The sequence below is a fragment of the Amblyraja radiata genome, chromosome 18 (genome assembly GCF_010909765.2).
Source record: "Amblyraja radiata isolate CabotCenter1 chromosome 18, sAmbRad1.1.pri, whole genome shotgun sequence".
Classification (NCBI taxonomy): domain Eukaryota; kingdom Metazoa; phylum Chordata; class Chondrichthyes; order Rajiformes; family Rajidae; genus Amblyraja; species Amblyraja radiata.
In genome coordinates this window covers 33037898-33058731 of record NC_045973.1, presented here as the reverse complement: position 1 = coordinate 33058731, position 20834 = coordinate 33037898, and the positions used below count along the sequence as shown (strand labels likewise).

The following is a 20834-nucleotide window of genomic DNA, read 5'->3' as shown; positions in this document are numbered from 1 at the left end:
CCTCCGGGTGCTGCGGTTTCCACCCACATCCCAAAGACGTGCGGGCTTGTCCATTCATTGGCTGCTGTAACTTGCCCCAAGTGTGTAGGGAGTGGATGGGAAAGTGGGGTGACATAGGTAGTGTGAACGGGTGATCTGTGGTCAGCGTGGACTCGATGGGCCAAAGGGCCTTTTACCATCCCTAAAACTAAAGCTAAAAAACCTAAAAACAAAAACACCAGCTCTTAAGCCCAGAACATAGAACAGAACAACACAAGGACAAGCCCTTTGGCCCACGATGAACCCTGCATATCCATCTGCCTACCCAAATGTCTCCTAAATACTAGGAACCCCAGTATCACACCGAATATAAACTCATTGCCAGAAGACTGTCACAGTCATGAGTAGACAGAAATGCTGGTGAAACTCAGCGGGTGAGGCAGCATCTATGGAGCGAAGGAAATAGGTCTCAGTCATGGGTGTATGCCAATTGATAGATTCAAGATTCAAGAGAGTTTATTGTCATGTGTCCCAGATAGGACAAGCAATGATCAAATTCCAGCAGGTAAACTGGGCAGATACTGAACATCATGAAAGGATGTCATTACGGAACTCCAGGAGATACTAAATTCTATGATAAACCCAGCAGAAATTGAACTCTCAACTAAACACAGCAGAGGTTGTGGTCTGTCAAAATGTAGAAACAAGGAGCTGCAGATGCTGGTTTACACAAAAAGACACAAAGTGCTGGAGTAACTCAGCAGGTCTGGCAGCATCTCTGGAGAACATGGATAGTGGCGTTTTGATTCTCTCAATGTCCACAATCAATCTATTCTTTCGAATATAAGCAGCAACTGAACCTCTGTCGCCCCTTTGCAGAGGGTATTTAAAAGATTCACTGGCCTCAGGGCGAAGAAATATCTTCTCATCCCTACCTAGAATGGCTGTCCCCTGGTTCTATGTAATTCAATCGGGGAAACATCTTTCTTTCCATCTACCCTTTCAAGTTTCATCACACTTACAATATATGCGTTTCAATGAGACCACCTCTTATTCTTCTATACCGAAGGGAGCACAGACCTAAAACAACCTCTCCTCAACAATCGTCGCAATCATCCTGATGAACCTTTGTGTGCAATCCTTCCATCACCAAATATAACCTTCTTGGGGAAGGGAGACCAGAGCAGGATGTAATATTCCAGGTGCAGTCTCACCAGGGCCTGATTATAATTGCAAGAAGATGTCTTTATTCTTGTACTCAAGTATATCTGCACAATAACATCCAGTGATTCCAAAACAAACCATCTGCTATTAATCCAGTTCCTTAACTGAAGACTTTCAGGTACCCAGATTGTTAAGGAGAACCGACGTGGTGAATGGTAGAGCTCTGGGATGTGAGGTAGAGCAGAGGGATCTAGGAATGCAGGTACGTAGTTCCTTGAAGGTGGCATCATACTGGGTAGCGTGGTCACAAAGGGTTTTGTCACAATGGCTTTCATTATTCAGAGTATCGAGTATAGAGGTTGGGAGGCAGTTATATAAGATGTTGCATAGGTCGCATTTGGAGTTGTGTTCCATTCTGGGCACCATGTTATAGGAAAGTTATTGTCACGTTGGAAAGGGTGCAGAGAAGATTTACCGACTGCAGAACCAGCCAATTTCCATCCTACTAACACACTCCTCCGTTTATCCTTTAACAACTTAAGCTGGTCCTTACCCGTAACAACTTCTCCTTCGACTCCTCCCACTTCCTCCAAATCCAAGGCGTAGCTATGGGCATTCGCCTGGGCCCTAGCTATGCCTGCCTCTTTGTAGGGTACGTCAAACAATCACTGTTCCAGGCGTACACTGGCCTTATCCCCGAACTACCTCTGCTACAAACCACCCCCTCCCCAGGTACTTTCTCCTGCAACCGCAGGAGATGCAACACCTGTCCCTTTTCCTCCCCCCATCTACTCCATTCAAGGACCACGACAGTCTTTTCAGGTGAGGCAGAGGTTCACTTGCACCTCCTCCAACCTCATCTACTGTATCCGCTGTTCCAGGTGTCAACACCTGTATATCAGTGAGACTAAGTGCAGGCTCGGCGATCGTTTTGCTCAGTCCGCCTTAACCTACCTAATCCCCCGCCCGGTTGCTCAACGCTTTAACTCCCCCTATCTGTCCTGGGCCTCCTCCATTGTCAGAATGAGGCCCAGCACAAATTGGAGGAATAGCACTTCATATTTCATTTGGGTAGCTTATACCCCAGCGGTATGAACATTGACTTCTCTAACTTCAAGTAGCCCTTGCTTTCCCTCTCTCCCCATCCCCTCCCCCCTTCCCAGTTCTCCCACCAGTCTTACTGTCTCCAACTACATTCTATCTCTGTCCCGCCCCCTCTCCTGACATCAGTCTGAGGAGGGGTCTCGACCCAAAATGTCACCCACTGCTTCTGTCCAGAGATGCTGCCTGTCCCGCTGAGTTACTCCAGCATTTACCTTCAACATAGCTCTCATCCTCGATTATTGCCAATGAAAGGCCAATGATTATTGCCAATGATTTAAACCAGCATCTGCAGTTCTTTCCTACAGAATTACATGTTGCCAGGGCCCGAAGGTCTGAACAATTGGGGGAGGTTGAGCAGGCTAGGGCTTTATTCCTTGTACTGCAGGAGGATGAGGAGTGATCTTATAGAGGTGAATAAAATATCGAGGAAGGAAGGGCCACCTGGGAGTCGGAAGACGTACCGCTGAGAATGAAGGAGGACCCAGCGTGGAAGGACCACTTAGCCTAGATTAGAGGAATAGAGAACCAGAGGACATAGGTTTAAGGTGATGGGGGAAAGATTTTATAGGAATCTGAAGGGTAACTTTTTCACACAAAGGATAATGGATATATGGAACAAGCTGCCGGTGGGGGAGGGGTAGTTGAGGCTGGGACTATCACAACATGTAAGAAGCAATTAGACAGGTCGATGGATAGGACATGTTTAGAGGGATATGGGCCAAATGTGGGCAGATGGGGCTAGTGTAGATGGGACGTGGTGGTCGGTGTGGGCAAGTTGGGCCAAAGGGCCTGTTTCCACACTGTATGACTTTATGATTCTATTGCTGTCCTCCTGTCTGGTTTCTGAGATAAAGAGAGTAGATTATTTTGGATATAAATGTCACTGAGATGCAGCTTTTGAAAGTATTTTGGAATCACACACTGCTCAACAAGTCTGTGCTTAGCACCAGGGCCGTGCATGTGGGATTATATTTCAACAACATCACTGTGGGGTTTGGTTTAGTGGTTACAGAGACGCTTTTGGCAGGCGCGCACAAACGGGTCCAATGTCATCCTGAACATGCTTTGTAAGTGTATCCAATTAAATGCTTGTTTACACAGTAGGCCCTTTTTGCAAGGAAATCCCCTGGTCATATGTCATACCGTCCCTATCCCTTCCCCTCCCCCACCACCCTATCCCGCATGCCATCCTAGGTGTATTTTTAATCTCCTGGGTCAGTTTGTTGCCGTTTCCTCTTTCCTGAGGGAAAACCTGAGGCTGAGCTTATACCGAATGGCAGTGCTGTGGAAGGGAGGGACTGTAGTAATAATAATAATAATAAATTTTATTTATGGGCGCCTTTCAAGAGTCTCAAGGACACCTTACAAAAATTTAGCAGGTAGAGGAAAAACATGTAAGGGGAATGAAATAAATAGTAGAGATATGACTAGTACACAAAGTAAAGACAGAATTCAATTCAAAACACAATATGAGGCAATTAATGCACAGATGAAAAGGGAGGGGGACGTGGGGCTAAGGATAGGCAGAGGTGAAGAGATGGGTCTTGAGGCGGGACTCAGTTGGGGGAGGGAGTTCTAGAGCCTGGGAGCTGCCCTGGAGAAGGCTCTGTCCCCAAAACTGCGGAGGTTGGACTTGTGGATGGAGAGGAGACCGGCTGATGTGGATCTGAGGGACCGTGAGGGTTGGTAGGGGGAGAGGAGGTCAGTGAGATATGGGGGGGCCAGATGGTGGAGGGCTTTGTAGGTGAGGATCAGGATTTTGTAGGTGATCCGGTGGGAGATGGGAAGCCAGTGAAGTTGTTTGAGGACTGGAGTGATGTGATGTCAGGATTTGGTGTGGGTGATGAGTCGGGCGGCTGCGTTCTGGACCAGTTGAAGTCGGTTGATGTAGGTGGAGCTGATGCCAAGGAGAAATGAGTTGCAATAGTCCAGTCCGGAGGAAATGAAGGCATGGATGAGTCTTTCAGCAGCGGGAGGTGTGAGAGAGGGTCTGATTTTGGCGATGTTGCGGAGATGAAAGAAGGAGGTTTTAATGACATGGCGGATGTGAGGTTCAAGGGAGAGGGTGGAATCAAAGATCACGCCAAGGTTGCGGGCCTGGGGAGATGGGAAGACAGTGGTGCCGTCGATGGTGAGAGTGGGGTTATTGATTTTGCTGAGTGTGGCTTTGGAGCCTATGAGGAGGAATTCTGTCTTATCGCTGTTGAGTTTGAGGAAGTTATGTTGCATCCAGGTTTTTATAGCTGACAAACAGGAGTTGATATGGGAGAGGGGGGGGTTGTGGGGGGATTTGGTGCCGAGGTAGATCTGGGTGTCATCGGCGTAACAGTGGAAGTCCAGGTTGAAGTGGCGGAGTATCTGACCAAGGGGGAGGATGTAGATGATGAAGAGGAGGGGGCCGAGTACGGAGCCTTGTCCTTTAGTTTAGTACTTTAGTTTAGGGATACAGCATGGATACAGGCCCTTCGGCCCACCATGTCCCTGTCGACCTTCGATCACCCTTCACACTAGCACTATCCTACACACACAAGGGACAATTTACAATTTTACTGAAGCAGATTAAACTACAAACCTGCACGTCTTTGGAGTGTGGATGGAAACCGGAGCTCCTGGAGAAAACCCACGCAGGTCACAAACTCCGTACAGACAGCACCCATGTTCAGGATGGAACCCGGGTCTCTGGCGCTGAGGCAGCAACTCTACCACTGTGCCACAATGCCACCCTATCATAGAATGGTGTCCTATTCCAAAATGAATGATATTTTCAGATAATATCGATCACTCAGCTGGAGGGGAAAACCGTTTCCCCGCAATCTTTCACTTGCTCGGAGTTTCCACCGTTTTCCAGGGCCCAGTCAAAGGGCTGAGGTGAAGTTACTAGTTGTGGCTCAGCAGCACAGTTAGTTTAGTTTAGTTTAGTTTAATATTGCCACTTGTACGGAGGTACAGTGAAAAGCTTTTGTTTGTGTGCCATCCATGTGGATTCCTTGCATCTAGAGATACAATGAATATCCCCTTCATAGTCCACCAACTCCAAGAGAAATGCAGAGAACAATAACTATGAAACACGGCACAAGACTGGGTGGGCAGCCCGGACAGACATACTTGACCCGGCGGGCCGTGGCCTGCAGGGGGAGCCGCCGAGCCGCCCCCTACTCGTCCCCCCGAAGAACAGAGGGATCCGGCAACAACAGTCGCGAGGAGCGAGGCCGGTCGGAGGGTGAACCGGGGTCTGGCCTTTCCGCCCTCAAGATCGGATGCCCGGGGCACAAAGGTGGACGGGTGAGAGGTCTCCTGCCTTCTAACCGTAACCCCTGACACCCAAACTAATCAAGAATCTATCAATCTCTGCCTCAAAAATACCCAATGACTTGGCCTCCACAACAATGAATTCCACAGAATCACCACCTTCTGACTAAAGAAATTCCTCCTCATCTCCTTTCTAAAGGTACGTCCTTTTATTCTGAGGCTATGGCCTCAGAATAAAATAACTTGCAAACTCCACGCAGACAGCACCGAGGGTCGAGATCGAACCTGAGCCACTGGAGCTGTGAGGCAGCAGCTCCGTTAGCACCACCGCCCTGTGGCCCAGGGGAATGGAATGCTGCCTGGAGACTGGGGTGTGCAAGGTTGCTCATTCATAACAGCTGGGTAAACATTCTCAGCGCTACATGATTCCCATTCCACGGAGAGGCTGAAGACAAGGGTCTGAAGGAAGCTTTCAAAGCTGTAACGCAATACCACATGATGGAGGGAGAGGGTGTTTAAGGAGAGGGATTTCCAGTTTGCAGACCTATGATGCCACAAGGAAGGAAGCTGGGATATTCCCTTACATTCTTCCCTGTGCCAACTGAAATAGACAGGATAGACTTAAAATGCTGGAGTAACTCAACGGGTTGGGCTGCATCTCTGGAGAGCATGGATAGATGATGTTTCGGGTCGGGACCTTTCTTCACCCTTGATCTGAAGAAGGGACCCATTCCAAAACGTCACCTATTCATTTTCTCCAGAGATGCTGCCCAACCCGCTGAGATACTCCAGCATTTTGTGTCTATCTTTGGTATAAACCAGCACCTGCAGTTCCTTTATATTACATATAAGTGTGTAAGTTAATTCGTTATACGAGCAGCATTAAGCCGTTTAGCCCATTAATATTCCGTCATTCATTCATGGCTGATCTATCTTTTTCTCTCAATGCCATTCTCCTGCCTTCTCCCCATGACCCCTGACACCCGTACTAATCAAGAATCTATCAATCTCCTCCTTAAAGAAAACCACATTCATTTGGCCTTCACAGCCTTCTGTAAAATACACAGGACTTGGGGCATAAATAGTTATTTAGTGGACAGCATGCATGGCAATGTATCTTTTCTTGTCGAACACATGGTGGGGAAGGGGTCATAATTATATTTGTCCCGACAGGCTCAATGACTGAGGCAGGTTTCCCATTGAGGAGATGTGAAAATTTGACTGGATTAAAAATAGACCCCTTCGCAGCATGGGCCCAGCAGCAGCAAATCCAGGGTCTCATATCACCAAAGAGTCACCCGTGGAGCACCCGCCTATTCTTGGAGTATGCACTGCTCAGGTATTTGATTCTTTTTTTCAGATTGGTTCTCAAGCACTAATGACCAAGGGCTGACGTTTAACCCCATTTTTGCCGTAACCCTTCTTGTATTTCCGTCGTCAGGACAAATAAAAGCAGGCTTATTGTTCGGAAATTGCTGACACATGGATTCAGCGATACAGCGAGTGAGTGCACAAAGTGGTGAACACTGCCCAGTCCATCACGGGTACTGACCTCCCCAACATCGACCCGATCCACACGAGTCGCTGCCTTATGCCCCTGTCCCACTTAGGAAACCTGAACGGAAACCTCTGGAGACTTTGCGCCCCCACCCAAGGTTTCCGTGCGGTTCCCGGAGGTTGCAGGTGGTTGCCGGAGGTTGCAGGTAGTGGAAGCAGGTAGGGAGACTGACAAAAACCTCCGGGAACCACACGGAAACCTTGGGTGGGGCACAAAGTCTCCAGAGGTTTCCGTTCAGGTTTCCTAAGTGGGACAGGGGCATAACAAATCCTCAGTGAGAATCACACCACCCTGTCCACACTCTCATTTCACTCCTAAAGAAGAGATAGGAGCCTGAAAACTCTAACGTCCAGGTTCAGGAACAGCCATCAGGCTATTAAACACTACAACTTCTAAATAGGCTCCAAACTATATACAGTATATATACACAGTGTGTGTGTGTGTGTGTGTGTGTGTGTGTGTGTGTGTGTGTGTGTGTGTGTGTGTGTGTGCGTGTGTGTGTGCGTGTGTATATGAAATAAAGTATCATTTATATTTATATATATAACTGTTTTGTTGTTTATTGTGGGTTTTACAAAGTACTACATCTGTTGAGCTGCTGCAAGTGGGAATTTCATTGTTCAGTTTTGGTACATATGACAATAAAACACTCCTGACTCCTGACAACATTGTGCAGGAATGCGCTGTATCGCTACGGCAATCCAATCGTGTGAGTGGGGATGATATGGGTGCCAAAGGCTCGATATAGATCGGTGGATTACTCATCTGAAATCTCCAGTCTCCCTAGTGAGCCAACATTTCACTTAAATGCATCAAGATGTACTTTATATGAATACCTCCCTTCCACGCCCCCTTCGAGTCCCCAAACTGCAGCCTCCTACAGGTGCTCAGCATCAGATGAGGACTGCTGAACACATGTGTGTGTCCCACCAGCGCCTTATCTACTTTCCCACCTTTGAGGGGCAGACTACTCCAATAGGAAGGGACAGGCACATCCCAGTCGAATGCCTCTCATATCCAGACACACTTTCCAGTGGAGACCACCAGAGAGGAAAGAGTAAGAGGGGCCTGATTTTGTTCTCCCTTTAGCCCTAATGATAGGAACTTGTCTGCAAATCAAACCTTCAACACTGCAATACCTTGCAAGAAATTGTACTGGTTTCAAGTGCTGGAGTAACTCAGCGGGTCAGGCAGCATCTCTGGAGAACATGGATAGGTGACGTTTCAGGTCGGGACTCTTCTTCAGACGTTTCAACCACCGTTCAAGTCTCTGGAGTGCTATCGAAACCAAGAGAATTCACAGCAGACCATTCAGTCTGACCATCACATGCTATATTTTCCATGACGCTAAACTGCATACCATCTTTCCTCATCTAGTTATCAGCATAACCTTTTGTTCAGGGTCCCGACCCAAAACGACACCTATCCATGTTCTCCAGAGATGCTGCCTGAACCGCTGAGTTACTCCGGTATTTTGTGTCCCTTTGTTGTAAATTTGAGCTTCGCTGGATAAGCTGGGCCACATAGTCTGTTTCTGTGCTGTCTGACTCTATCTGTTTTGTCTCTGTACGGTACCAGCAAGTGTCAGGGACCCATTCCTGGTATCATTAGTAATGTATGCTCCTCATGTCATGATCTAGCTTGCACATCTGCACATTGACAGACCTGGAGCACTTATTGAGAGACTGTGGAAGAAGTCCATTTAATCCATTGTTACAAGGCTGCCTCCTTTGAAACAGTTTTCATTCACGTACTCTTCCTTCGTGGTCCTGTGATGCACTTCCTTTTCAGTTAGATAGCTAGTTCCCTTTGGAATGGTGCCATTGAATCTGGTTGTCTCCTTATCGGGCTGTGCAATGCACAATTCATACCGTTATTCCTTACTTGGCGTCAGGGTAACTTATTTGGCATGGTCATTGTAAACAGCACTCAATTCTTGAGGGCCTGGACGATCACCTGAAGTAATAGGGTGGACTGCCACATGTGATATTCATTGTCTGGGCCTAGACTAAAGTGAGGAGGAGATGGTGAAGAGTTGCCCAACTCTTCCATGCTGACCAAGATGCTCCATCTAAGCTAGTCACGTTTGCCCAACCTTTGCAACACTGCTGGAGCTGCCATCTTGTGGGCGAGATGATGCCCTCTACCATCTCAGATGAATGCAAAAGGCCCAATCGCATTATTTGATGAGGTTTAGAGGGAATTTTCCTGGAGTGCAGCTAATGCGTATTTCTCAACCATACCTAGAAACATTCTGAGATAGAAATCCATTCTTGCATGAATCCACTTCATGCAAATACATTAAAAAGTGGCTAATTGTGGAGGTGAAATTCTGCTTATTGTTTTATGCTTTAGAATTCCAACTTATTTCTACCCCATCACTTACTCATTAACATGTTGCTGTTTCTGCGACCTTGCTGTGCACGAGGTAGAGTTGCTGCCTCACAGCGCCAGAGACCCAGGTACGATCCTGACTACTGGTGCTGCCTGTATGGAATTTGTACATTCTGGACCATGTGGGTTTTCTCCGGGTGCTCCGGTTTCCTCCCACACTCCAAAGACATGCAGCTTTGTAGGTTAAATCGCTTCTGTAAATTGCCCCTAGTGTGTGGGATGCGAAAGTGGGATAACATAGAACTAGTGTACAGGGTGATCGATGGTCGGCGTGGAATTGGTGGGCTGAAAGGCCTGTTTCCATGCTGCACCTCTAAACTAAACTAAACGGGCATTGTGGGCTGAAGGGCCTGTTCCTGTGCTATACATGTCACATGTTGTTCTCCTACGTTCTGTGATTAATGCGGAGTCAGAGCTTACTTGCAACAGGGGTATAATTGTCACAGTGCGAGCAGCATCTCCGCCAGGTGACCAGTAGTGGAGTCAGCTTGCACTTCACCACCTGAGTGTAAGGGCTTGCCTTGGTACCTGACCACAGACTTCCGACCACAGTCAAGCTGTTGAGATGCTCAGCAATCCAATGACTCATCGCAATAAGGGAGAAGCCAAACCTCAGCCTGACCCAACACTTCTAGTTCATTCTGCTCGCCCAAGAAATGCACAGTGCACTGTTCCTTGTATTTGCTCTCTAATTATTCCCAAACAATTCCCTTCCGTTTCCTCAGGTAATGGGGGGGGGGGGAAATAGTCAGAGCGGAGAGTACTGAACACCGGACAAGTACTGAGTGTTCAGAGGCCAGTAGCACCATCCATAGGACAATGGAAGTCCCAGCAACTAGATTTTAGATATACAATGTGGAAACAGGCCCCACCGAGTCCTCGCCGATCAGTGATCACCTCCGTACACTAGCACTATCCTACGCACTAGGAACAATTTACAATTTTTACCAAAGCCAATTAACCTACAAATCTGTACATCTTTGGAGTGTTGGAAGAAACCGGAGCACCTGGAGAAAACCCATGCGGTCACAGGGAGTGCGTACAAACTCCATACAGACAGCACCCATAATCAGGATCGACCTTGGTTCCCTGACACTGTAAGGCAGCAACTCTACATCTGTGCCACACCCAACTCTATTCTCCAAAGATAGACACAAAGTGCTGGAGTAACTCAGCGGGTGAGGCAGCATTGGAGAAAAAGGATGGGTGATGCTTTGGGTCAGAACCCTTCTTCAGACTGAAAGCAGAGGGGCAGGGCTGGGGGGTGAAGCCAGACGTCACAGGGAAACAGGGCCATTCTCCCCTTTGCTCATCAGGCCACATGGTGAAAACATCGACACATTTTTCTTACTGCTGCTGAGAAACACATATTCGTTGAAAGTGAGATTGAAAATATGATCCCCAAGTCTGGAATTCGATGCTGTGGCTCAGTAGATTTCAAAAGGATGGTGAGAGAAACAAAGTAACTATAGACTGCTGGCCTGACATGGGTAGTGGGGAAGCCCAGACCCAGGGGTCACAGGGACAGGATGTGGGTAAACCACTTAGGACTGGGTTGATGAGAAGTTTCTTCACCCAAAGAGTGGCGAATCTGGCCTGAGCCGTCTGCCTGACCCTTTCCCAGGGTTACGTTCGTGCCCGGGTGGTGCTAGAAAGGGACTACGCGTTGTCCACTGGCAACATGCGGGGTTTCCGGGATTGCCAAACTGTGGAATGTATCCTCAACAAGGATGGGGAAATAGTTATGTCATATTTAAGAATATTTGTTTATTTTGTATTATGGTGGTGGATTTGTTTGTATTTTTGTGTGTATTTTTGTAAATAGTTGATTTAAATTATTTTTGGTTAAAAAAAGTGCCGAATCTATGAGTTTTCTACCATCGGATCATTAAATATAAATCATTAAATATATTCAAGAAAGGACTAACTAATTGCACCACCTACATTCATATCCAATTCTTTAATATACATCTCAAACAGCAAGCGATCCAGTATGATCGCTAAATGCACCAGTAACACAGACTTCCAGTCAGAAAATCATCCTTACACCACTTGCCAAGGATATTTCATGGCCCTTTTTTGGCCTCCTAATTTCTTTCTTAAGTTCTGTCGCGCACACTCTCAATATCTCGTCAGACTCCCTTGGTCCCAGTTGCATTTTCCCAGTTGCCATTTATTTATTTTTACTCCCTGATAAAATCTTTGATGTCCTTTGTCAGCCAGGATTCCCTGAACTTGCCATCTTTGCCTTTCAACCTTCGTGGGACCTGTTGGCCCTAAATCTTACGAACTCCCCTTTAAAATAAAAGTCCACCTAGTTTGTTGATGTTTTATCACCAGTATCATCTCCCAATTTATTTTGCCTGGTCCTCTCCTTCGCAGTTATAGTCAACCTTCCCCCTAATTCAAGACTTTATTTGCAGACCTATCTTATCCCTTTCCATAACTAGAGTTGAAAATAATGAAATAATTCATATTATTCATGGTAGTTCATTGAAAAATGAATCAGCTAATAAATCCACCTTAAGACACGTTTAACATAGCAAATGCTATTTAAAACACTGTTATTAATTAAAATAAAGTTGAAACAAAAACAAACCACTTACCTTCACTTACCGCTTTAATTAAAGTTGGTGACCCCATAAAGTGAATGTGGCTGCAATAGTTAAATATCAGCCACAGTTGGGTTGAGTTTTAATTTTGTATTCGGTCAGGTCACTCATTCTATGTATTCCGGATGCCAACATTTCATTGGGGTCATGAGGGGGACTCACAACAAGAAGTGCCTGGTAAAATTATACAAGTGGCGCAACATGACCTGGAAGTTGGTGTTAACATGCTTTGCCCGAGGTCAAAATCATTGAATTTAACACCGCAATGTCAATGAATTTTCCAGGCAAAGGTATTGAACCTTTACCAGCAGTTCCCCAGCTGGGCGCATTCAACGCATTTGTTTGGACTTCATTCCATCAGCATGGAGACCCCTCAAAACCTCTAGTACGTCACAACTCGATCCCTCCAAACGCACCCACCAAATAACATTGAAAGCCAACAAAACTGAGGCGATCAAATCATCACAAATAAAGTCAACTTGGAGGTTTATTCCGGAAACCAAGAAAAGACTTGATTCTTGCAATGAAACGTGAGATTCTAAGTCACAAATTCACCAGTCTTCACATCAACCAGCACTGCAGTGAAAATGTACACACTAACATCCTGCACAGTGAAGACATAACATTGAGACACAAAGTGCTGGAGGAACTCAGCGGGTCATGCAGCATCTGGAGTCTGAAGAAGGGTTCTGACCCGAAAGGTCCCCCATCCTTTTTTCTCCAGAGATGTTGCCTGACCCGCGAAGTTACTCCAACACTTTGTGTCTATCCTCAGTATAAACTGCAGGTCCGTTCCACACACAAAGACATAACATTTACTATCCAGCACTTGAGCAATTGGGTATATTATCATCACCAGATTGAAGACTCATAATTCTAAGGGCACAAACCCTAACTTCAGCAACCCCCATTCACCCCCCCCCCCCCAACACACACAATCCACATGCATCGATGTAACCAAGGATTCAACCCTATGTGAGACCTGACCAGCTACAAAGTGTTTTTCACTTGTTTAACGCTAGCTTGGTGAAACCTTGCAGATGCTGGTACCAGTCTGAACAAGGTCGGCTAATCATCAATGATGGTGAGATCCCTGTTACTGAGGCGGTGACTTGCTCAGAGGACAAATCCATTATTGTTCATCGATTAAACGCAAAGTGACGAGGTCTGTTTAAACCTTTAATTGTGCCAGTTTGCTTCTCACTGTATTGACAACGTGAGCACCTTGTATTGGACTGGACACGGATAGAATGGCACAGCACACATTTGTATCCATTTGCTCAGGAATACACACACACACTCACACATACTGTCCCAAGACAAGGTTTCTACCCTTGGTGCAAACACTCCCCTGGGCAACTCTGTGACAGATTTCACAAAAAAGCGTGTTTGCAATTATAACCCCTGTGAATAAACTCTGGAAACAACTGTGGTCTTTGCCCTATAATTCTCAGGGCATGGAGCAAGGAAATTAATTGCAGTTAATAAAACACTGTGGGTTTTAATTGGAAATAAAGAGAGTCCTTGGAATGATCGTTGACAATGAATACATCTCTGACATTTAGTTGTGGAGAAAGACTGTGCCCTGCCAGCTACAGATGTAGGGTAAAATATTATTAATTTTCCAAATAATCTTGCTCCATTATAAAACAATGACTAACCCGCTCTCCAGCCCTCAAAGCAACTGATAGTTCTACAGTATACCACTCGTTGCCTTTGTGAAGATAGCTCGATTAAACACTGCTTGCCTAACACCAACAAACCCGTCAAGCAATAAATTGCCTAGCCTTAAATCATTGCCAAGTTGCCTCACAATGACACACACATTGCTTACCTTTAAAGCTGAGATAAACCCGGGGGGCATTCTGCTGCTGACCTCTTGTAGTGAAGCTCCACAGGGAAAGGACCAGGAACCAGGTAGCCAGAAGGTGACCCATGGCAACTGGAGCCAGCGATTACAAAGAACCAGGAGTCTTTAGACCTGCATCAGGATTGAGGTACAAAGGACAAGAAAAACATAATCCCTCATCAGTTGAGTGGTTAGGCAAACAGCTCAGTGGTGATTAAATCCAGCTTTTTGTGGGTTTGTTGATACGAGACAGAGAAGGAGAGAAGTCTGAATACCATAGTAACTTTAATATCAGCGCAGTGAAAAATGAGGGACTGAAGGAGGTGTTAGGGTGGGATGGAAGAAGGGCGGTGTCGGAGGGAGGGTTGGGAGGAGTGGACATATTACAAAAGAACAAAATCCCCTGTGCAGAAAGAAAAGCACAATGGCCTTGCAGCAGAGTCAGGGCACAGCGTGAAAACAGTTATCAACGCAATAATTAATCATTGTTTGAAGCATTAGCTTTGGCACATGCAAATAATCCCTTTGAGTACATTAAGCAGATCTCAACTCCCGTACAAAAATAAACACTTATTATTGCTGCAAACCGGTCCCATTTCCATTCTAATTCCAGCACTGCTCTCTGCACTAACAAAGCTGTTTTGTGAGTCTATAAATTCCTACTTAAAATAATATTATTTATAGCAGATGTGAACCTCCTTTAAAGGTGCGATTCTTTGAGGGGCGAGCGAGCTAGCTGCAGATACACAAGCAGGCTCCCTTGATAGTTAAGTGCCAGATCACCCTCTCCACCATCTCTCCACAAATCCTGCAATCTTTCTTGTCGAATTCTAAATTCCCCAGACCGATAGATATGCCAACTCCGATAATGCATTTCATTGGGGATTTGAATCTCAGCCGAAGACTTGGGATGATTAGGGTTGCGAAGCAGGCTGTTAAAACTGGTTGCAGGAATATTCCCATTAAGCAACAGCGAATGGAAAACAATTACATACAAAGGGCTCAATGTAAAGGCAATAGATGAAAATCAAAGTCAGAGTAATTTCTGCCCAGAGAGAGAGAGTCAGTAACACAGTCAGGGTGACCGAGGAGGGTTTCATTAATGGAACTCAGTAGAAATTCATGAAGCTGCAATGTGGACTGAAAATTCAATTCACCACCGTGACCGCTGAGAAAATGGAATAATACTTCCGAACAAGGTAATTTAAAAACGGCAGGCCACAGAGCAAATTGTTCAGTACTTCAAGGAAATTAAAAAAAGGATCTTCAATCACTGGGTCAACTCAGACACAGAAACACACCACACTGTCTCTCTCTCTCTCTCTGTCTCTCTCTCACACACACTCAGTCACATACAGAATAACATACACACACAGAGTAATGTACACACACACACATCCACATGCACACAAATACAAAGTAACATGCACACAGACACAAACACATATGCACAGAGGGCGTATGCACACACTCACTCACAGACTGTACCACACACATGCAGTGGCATACCAACCTGGACACACACACTCCCAGTAACACATACACAATCACTTGTAGTAACACACACTGACAGTAACACACCCTCACAGTAATACATACATGCATGGGCACACTAATAGATACAGACAATTGCCATTGTAGTTATACACATACACACTACATATTACACACTTTTGGTAATATATACTCACAGAAATACATTTGCATACACATAATAACATAATTGCAGATACTCAGATACACACATACACAATAACATACACAAATGCATACTCTTAGTAACAATACACTCAGAGGTACAGATTCACTCACATTATCACACATACTTACACACTCATGGTAATACACACATTTGTAATAACAATGCCAGAAACATAGGGACAGATATAGACACCTACTCTCTCTCGCTCTCTCTCTCTCACACACACACACACGTTTCACACATACACATGCACTGACAGTATACGATACACAAACACATGCGCATACTCACACTCAGATTCACACTCACACATTTCATACAAACACATGTACTGACACACCCTCTTAGTTACACTCCCATCAGATTCACACACACCTTTTATACACACCCATGCACTGACACAATACAGTGACACACACTCATAGTTTCTCACACACATACACAATGGCTCACACTCAGACAGATGCACTCGCTCAATGCACTGGCACTAAGAGTGCGTTTGTGCACGTTACCTCATAGTAACACACACTCACTAACCGCACAGCCGGCATGGCAATACGCCGGCTGTACAAGTCTACACGACAGCCAAGCCGGCATCCGTTTTCAAATATAACAGTCAGTCCCAATTTGACAACGGGGACTCAGTGTTCTGGCAGTGGCACAAATTGACTCTAAAATCGGGATGTCAGGGTGGAAATCCCAAATGGATCTTTAGCGGTTTAATTCTGGACTGCGTGCAGATTCCAGCGTCCAAGTTTCTTTGCGGATAAGTGAAGGAAAAGCAACCGCGAAAGTTGCGCGCACTCTTGGACCTACAGAGGGGTTTAATCCCGAACAAAGTCAGCCTGGGGTCAGTCTTAGTTGCTCCAAATTACAGACTCAAGTCCAAGCTCTGTCCGAATGAACAAGCAGGGCATTCGGCGCTCTGTAGTTTTTCATACACGCTCTTATTACCAGATACACAATTGAGTTTATGTGTAGGAAGGAACTGCAGATGCTGGTTTACACAGCCAAGATGTAACACAAAATGCTGGAGTATCTCAGCGGGGCAGGCAGCATCTCTCTGGAGAGAAGGAATGGGTGACATTTCGGGTCGAGACCCTTCTTCAGAAACGACACCCACTCCACATTTGAACTTAGTTTAGAGGTACAGCAAAGAAACAGGCCCTTCGGCCCACCGAGTCCGTGCCGACCAGCAATCACCCGCAGACACTAGTTCTATCCTACACGTGAGGGACAATTTACGGAAGCCAATTAACCTACAAACCCGCACGGCTTTGGGATGAGCAGCGGTAGGAAACCGGAGCGCCCGGAGAAAACCCACTCGGTCACAGGCGAGAACATGCAAACTCCACACAGCCAGCACCCGAGGTTTGGATCAAACCCGGGTCTCCAGCAGCTCTACCACTGCGCCACATTAAGATGTGTATATTTAATAAAATAATTATTAATGATTGGATTATCCTGTTGAAAAAAAAGGTCGGGTTTGGTAGGTTTTGATAAATATTAATTTCAAACAAATAGGCAATAAAATATAATTTTAACAGTCAGCATAGAGTCATAGTCTTACAGCGTGGAAACAGGCCGTTCGGCCCAACTTGCACACGCCAGCCAACATGTCCCATCTACACTAGTCCCACCTGCCTGCGTTTGGCCCGCATCCGTCTAAACCTGTCCTATCCATGCACAGTATTGTACCTTTAATGTAGTGTTATTAATCCCTAAATGCCTTTAAACACGAAATTCTCGTTTGATAAGAATTGTTCACTGAGTTTTTATTTTCCCCAATTTTATCCCCAAGATTTAACAAAACGTTGATCTGGTAGCGGGAGTCGGGAGTGAGTGGACCATTGCAAGCGTCGGAGACACACGAGCACACGGGGATCTTTACCCCATCGTTACCCCCTGCCGGGCATCTACACCCCATCGTGTCATGACATGCAAAGGGCATCGCACTGTGACTGTGCGCTCTCCGCCCCTCGACGAGAAAGCAAACGGACAGGAGGGATTCTGCAAAGCAAACACAAACCCTCTTCTACCCCACCCAGCTTAAGCGCACACGCCACTGGAGAAAGATGGAATAAAGAAAACGAAACTGCAATGCGAGGTATGAAGAACAGCAACGCCGCACCCCACCCCCTCCCCCCCTCACCCCTCACCTGGCAAATAATCTAGTTGTGTGCAAAACAAAACTGCCAGGTACACAGGGTTGATATTCACACCAAAAACCTTTGCACAGAACGGGCAATAGTCCGGGTCAATTTTGTGTTCACCCCAATATGTTCAACTCTCTTCAAGCATTCACCCGGTCGGTCTCTGCAGCCCCCAGCAACGCAACGCCGGGCTGCTAAAACAGTGCGTTTGCAGAGTAACAATGTGCATGCACACGGAGTCGGCCAGAAATAGAAAATAAAACCGACCTCTGCCAATACACCAGTCACAGAATTTACATGTAGACTTTGAAGAACAAATAACCATCCCCTCTTGTGTTGATTTCGCTCACCCACCAACACCAACACCACCACCACACCGAGAGCCTTTACTTTGTTTCAGCGGCAACATTGTGTTTCAACACACTCACAAACACTCTCACTCTCACTCATTCAGATGCACACATACGCTCATACAGGGACGTCCACACTCACATGCATATACACACTCATGTACACACACATATGCACAGAAACACATGTAGATTTACAGGCATATGCACACTCACACATACACATAGTCACACTCACTCATTCATACACTCATACAGAGACGTTCACACTCACATGCACACGCACACACTCAGGTACACACACCCACATACACACAGAAACACATGTAGATTCACCGGCATTTGCACACTCATTCACATACAGGCGTGCACACACCTGCACATCCACACACAAATTTACAGGCATGTGCACACTGACACACACAAAACATATGTAGATATACACGCATATGCACACTGACATACACACACACAACACGTAGATTTACTTGCATAAGCGCACTGACATACATACACAAACAAACGTGTAGATTTATATGCATGTGCACACTAACACACACGAGAATGTACATAGAATTACATGCATATATACACTAACACACAAGAGAACTACGTGTAGATTGACATGGATATACACATTCTCACATACACACAAAACATATATAGATTTATATGCATAGGTACACTCACACTCTCTCACACACACACACATAGAAAGCTTGGAGTGAGTTACCTTTCAGTGACCACAGCTGCTTGTCAAGGAGAGCCCTGAGAGACTAACTTTGCAAAGGCGACGCGCTGAAGAATGCCTTCTACCAGCAAAATACACAGCGAAAGATAAAATGGGATAACATTTCTCAGTGGCAGAAGCCACAGAAAGGAAGCGTCACAAGTATATCTCCGTGGCACGCAACGCTCAGCTTCAGTTCATCCAAAGTGATAAGCCTGTGGATGAAGGAACAACAGACTGCCACCACCTCTCGCAGGTAGATAGATGTTCAGCATGAGCCGCAGCACAAGCCTTCTGCCTTCTGCTTGTCGACAAGGTTTCTCTGGTTTGCCAGTGATAAGTGGCTAAAACCTTGACTTTGAAAAAGGGGAAGTTCCTCTCTCTCTCTTCCCCCTCTCTCTCTCTCACTCATTCACTCACTGCTTCTGAGTCAAGTCTCTGAGCCGCACTGAAGAACATATCAGGTGGCTGGGAAACCACAGACGTTTGCATAATGCAACCTCCACAACAAAGTTGTGAGAGTGTATGTGTGAGTGTGTGTGAGTGTGGGGAAAGAAAAGGCGCACTGGTGCCGCCTCCGGGTGGCTTGTGGTATCTGCGCTCTCCTTTCTCTAGCTGCGGAAGGGTGAACTCACGGGAATGTTAACTCAAGGCAGAGACAGAGAGGAACAGAGAGAGTTCCAGCAAGCAATACCATTAACCTTTTCTCCACCGCAGGACGAGACACCCACTACCGTCTTCCCTAACCGTGCCAGTCTACCAACTAACGCAGGCTCAGGATCAATGGTAATTGGGTCAATTTTTTGTGATATGCGTGAAGTGCAAACGCACAGTCAAATTATTTTCTTACAAACAACCCGGTAGAGTGTTGCCATTCCCAAGCACATTCCCGATTAGCAAGTGTACAGAAATATCCACTGACCCCGCATGCAAGGGGAGCCGTATTTTGGCGTCATTTTCAAAGTCCAGTCCGCGCTCTACTTGTGTACGAAGGAACTGCAGATGCTGGTTTACACCGAAGATAGACAAAAAATTGCTGGAGTAATTCAGAGGGTCAGACAGCATCTGTGGATGCCACAAGGATCACGTTTTTTTTTTAAATTTTAAGGAATTTTAAGCAGCTTTGTCACTCAGCCATCAACAAAACAAAATTTCTACGGTAGAGTTGCTACCGTACAGCGCCAGGGACCCGGGTTCAATCCTGACCGTGGGTGCTGTGTGTACGTTCTCCCTGTGGCTGCATGGGTTTTCTCCGGGTGCTCTAGTTTCCTCCCACACTCCAAAGATGTACAGGTTTGTAGGTTAATTGGCTTTGGTAAAAATTGTAAATTGTCCCTAGTGTGTGTAGGATAGAGTTAGTGTGCGGGGATCGCTGGTCGGCACAGACCCGGTGGGCCGAAGGGCCTGTTTCCGCGCTGTATATCTAAACTAAACTAAAGAAAGACAGGCACCACCCCCGTGACCCTTGACTAATCACAATTCAAGGTCACGCAAAAATGCAAACCTTCGGAGATCAGAGTTAACCTTCTGAAAAAAGGGTGCCAACCCGAAGCGTCACCTGTCCTTTTCCTCCAGAGATGCTGCCTGACTCTTTGAGTTACTCCAGCACTTTGTGTCTATCTTTAACCTTGCCCATGTCGGCTTTTTCAGTCAAAATGCCTTTTCCAGTGACTGGGCTCCTCCTTCAAACAGAACATCTCACCATAACAGTGGAGGAAAGATGGATGCATAAAACACCGTGTTTTTATCCTTATACTCAGGAAACCTTAAATGAGGAGCATTGGAGATGCCTTTTTTCCCCATGATTAAATCTAAACTCTAAAGCCAAGGGCAATCTCTCTTTTTGTTTTTTGACTAAACAGTTTTAATAAATGGTTAGAGGTAACTGGCTGGGAGCAATTGGTTGCCCTGACCTTGTGAAGGAGTTAGATTAAACAAGGCAAGGCCATGCGTTCCCCCAATGTACAGGAAGGCAGGAGTAACTATGTTA

General features: G+C 46.0%; 1 protein-coding gene across 2 annotated transcripts in view; it reads right to left on the bottom strand.

Moving 5' to 3' along the window:
- Nucleotides 1-19380, bottom strand: part of sema3f (semaphorin 3F) — a 213449-nt gene extending 194069 nt beyond the window's left edge. Inside the window, exons 1-2 of one of the 2 annotated variants that reach the window (XM_033037079.1) lie at nt 18848-19380; nt 13895-14041 (exon numbers count right to left, since the gene is read on the bottom strand). In XM_033037079.1, coding sequence (XP_032892970.1) covers nt 13895-13997 — 103 coding nt within the window. In that variant the 5' untranslated portion in view covers nt 13998-14041; nt 18848-19380. Of the gene's footprint in view, nt 1-13894; nt 14042-18031; nt 18147-18847 lie in introns of those variants that run through there. The other variant, XM_033037080.1, reaches the window with a different exon arrangement.
- Nucleotides 19381-20834: the final 1454 nt, after the last annotated feature.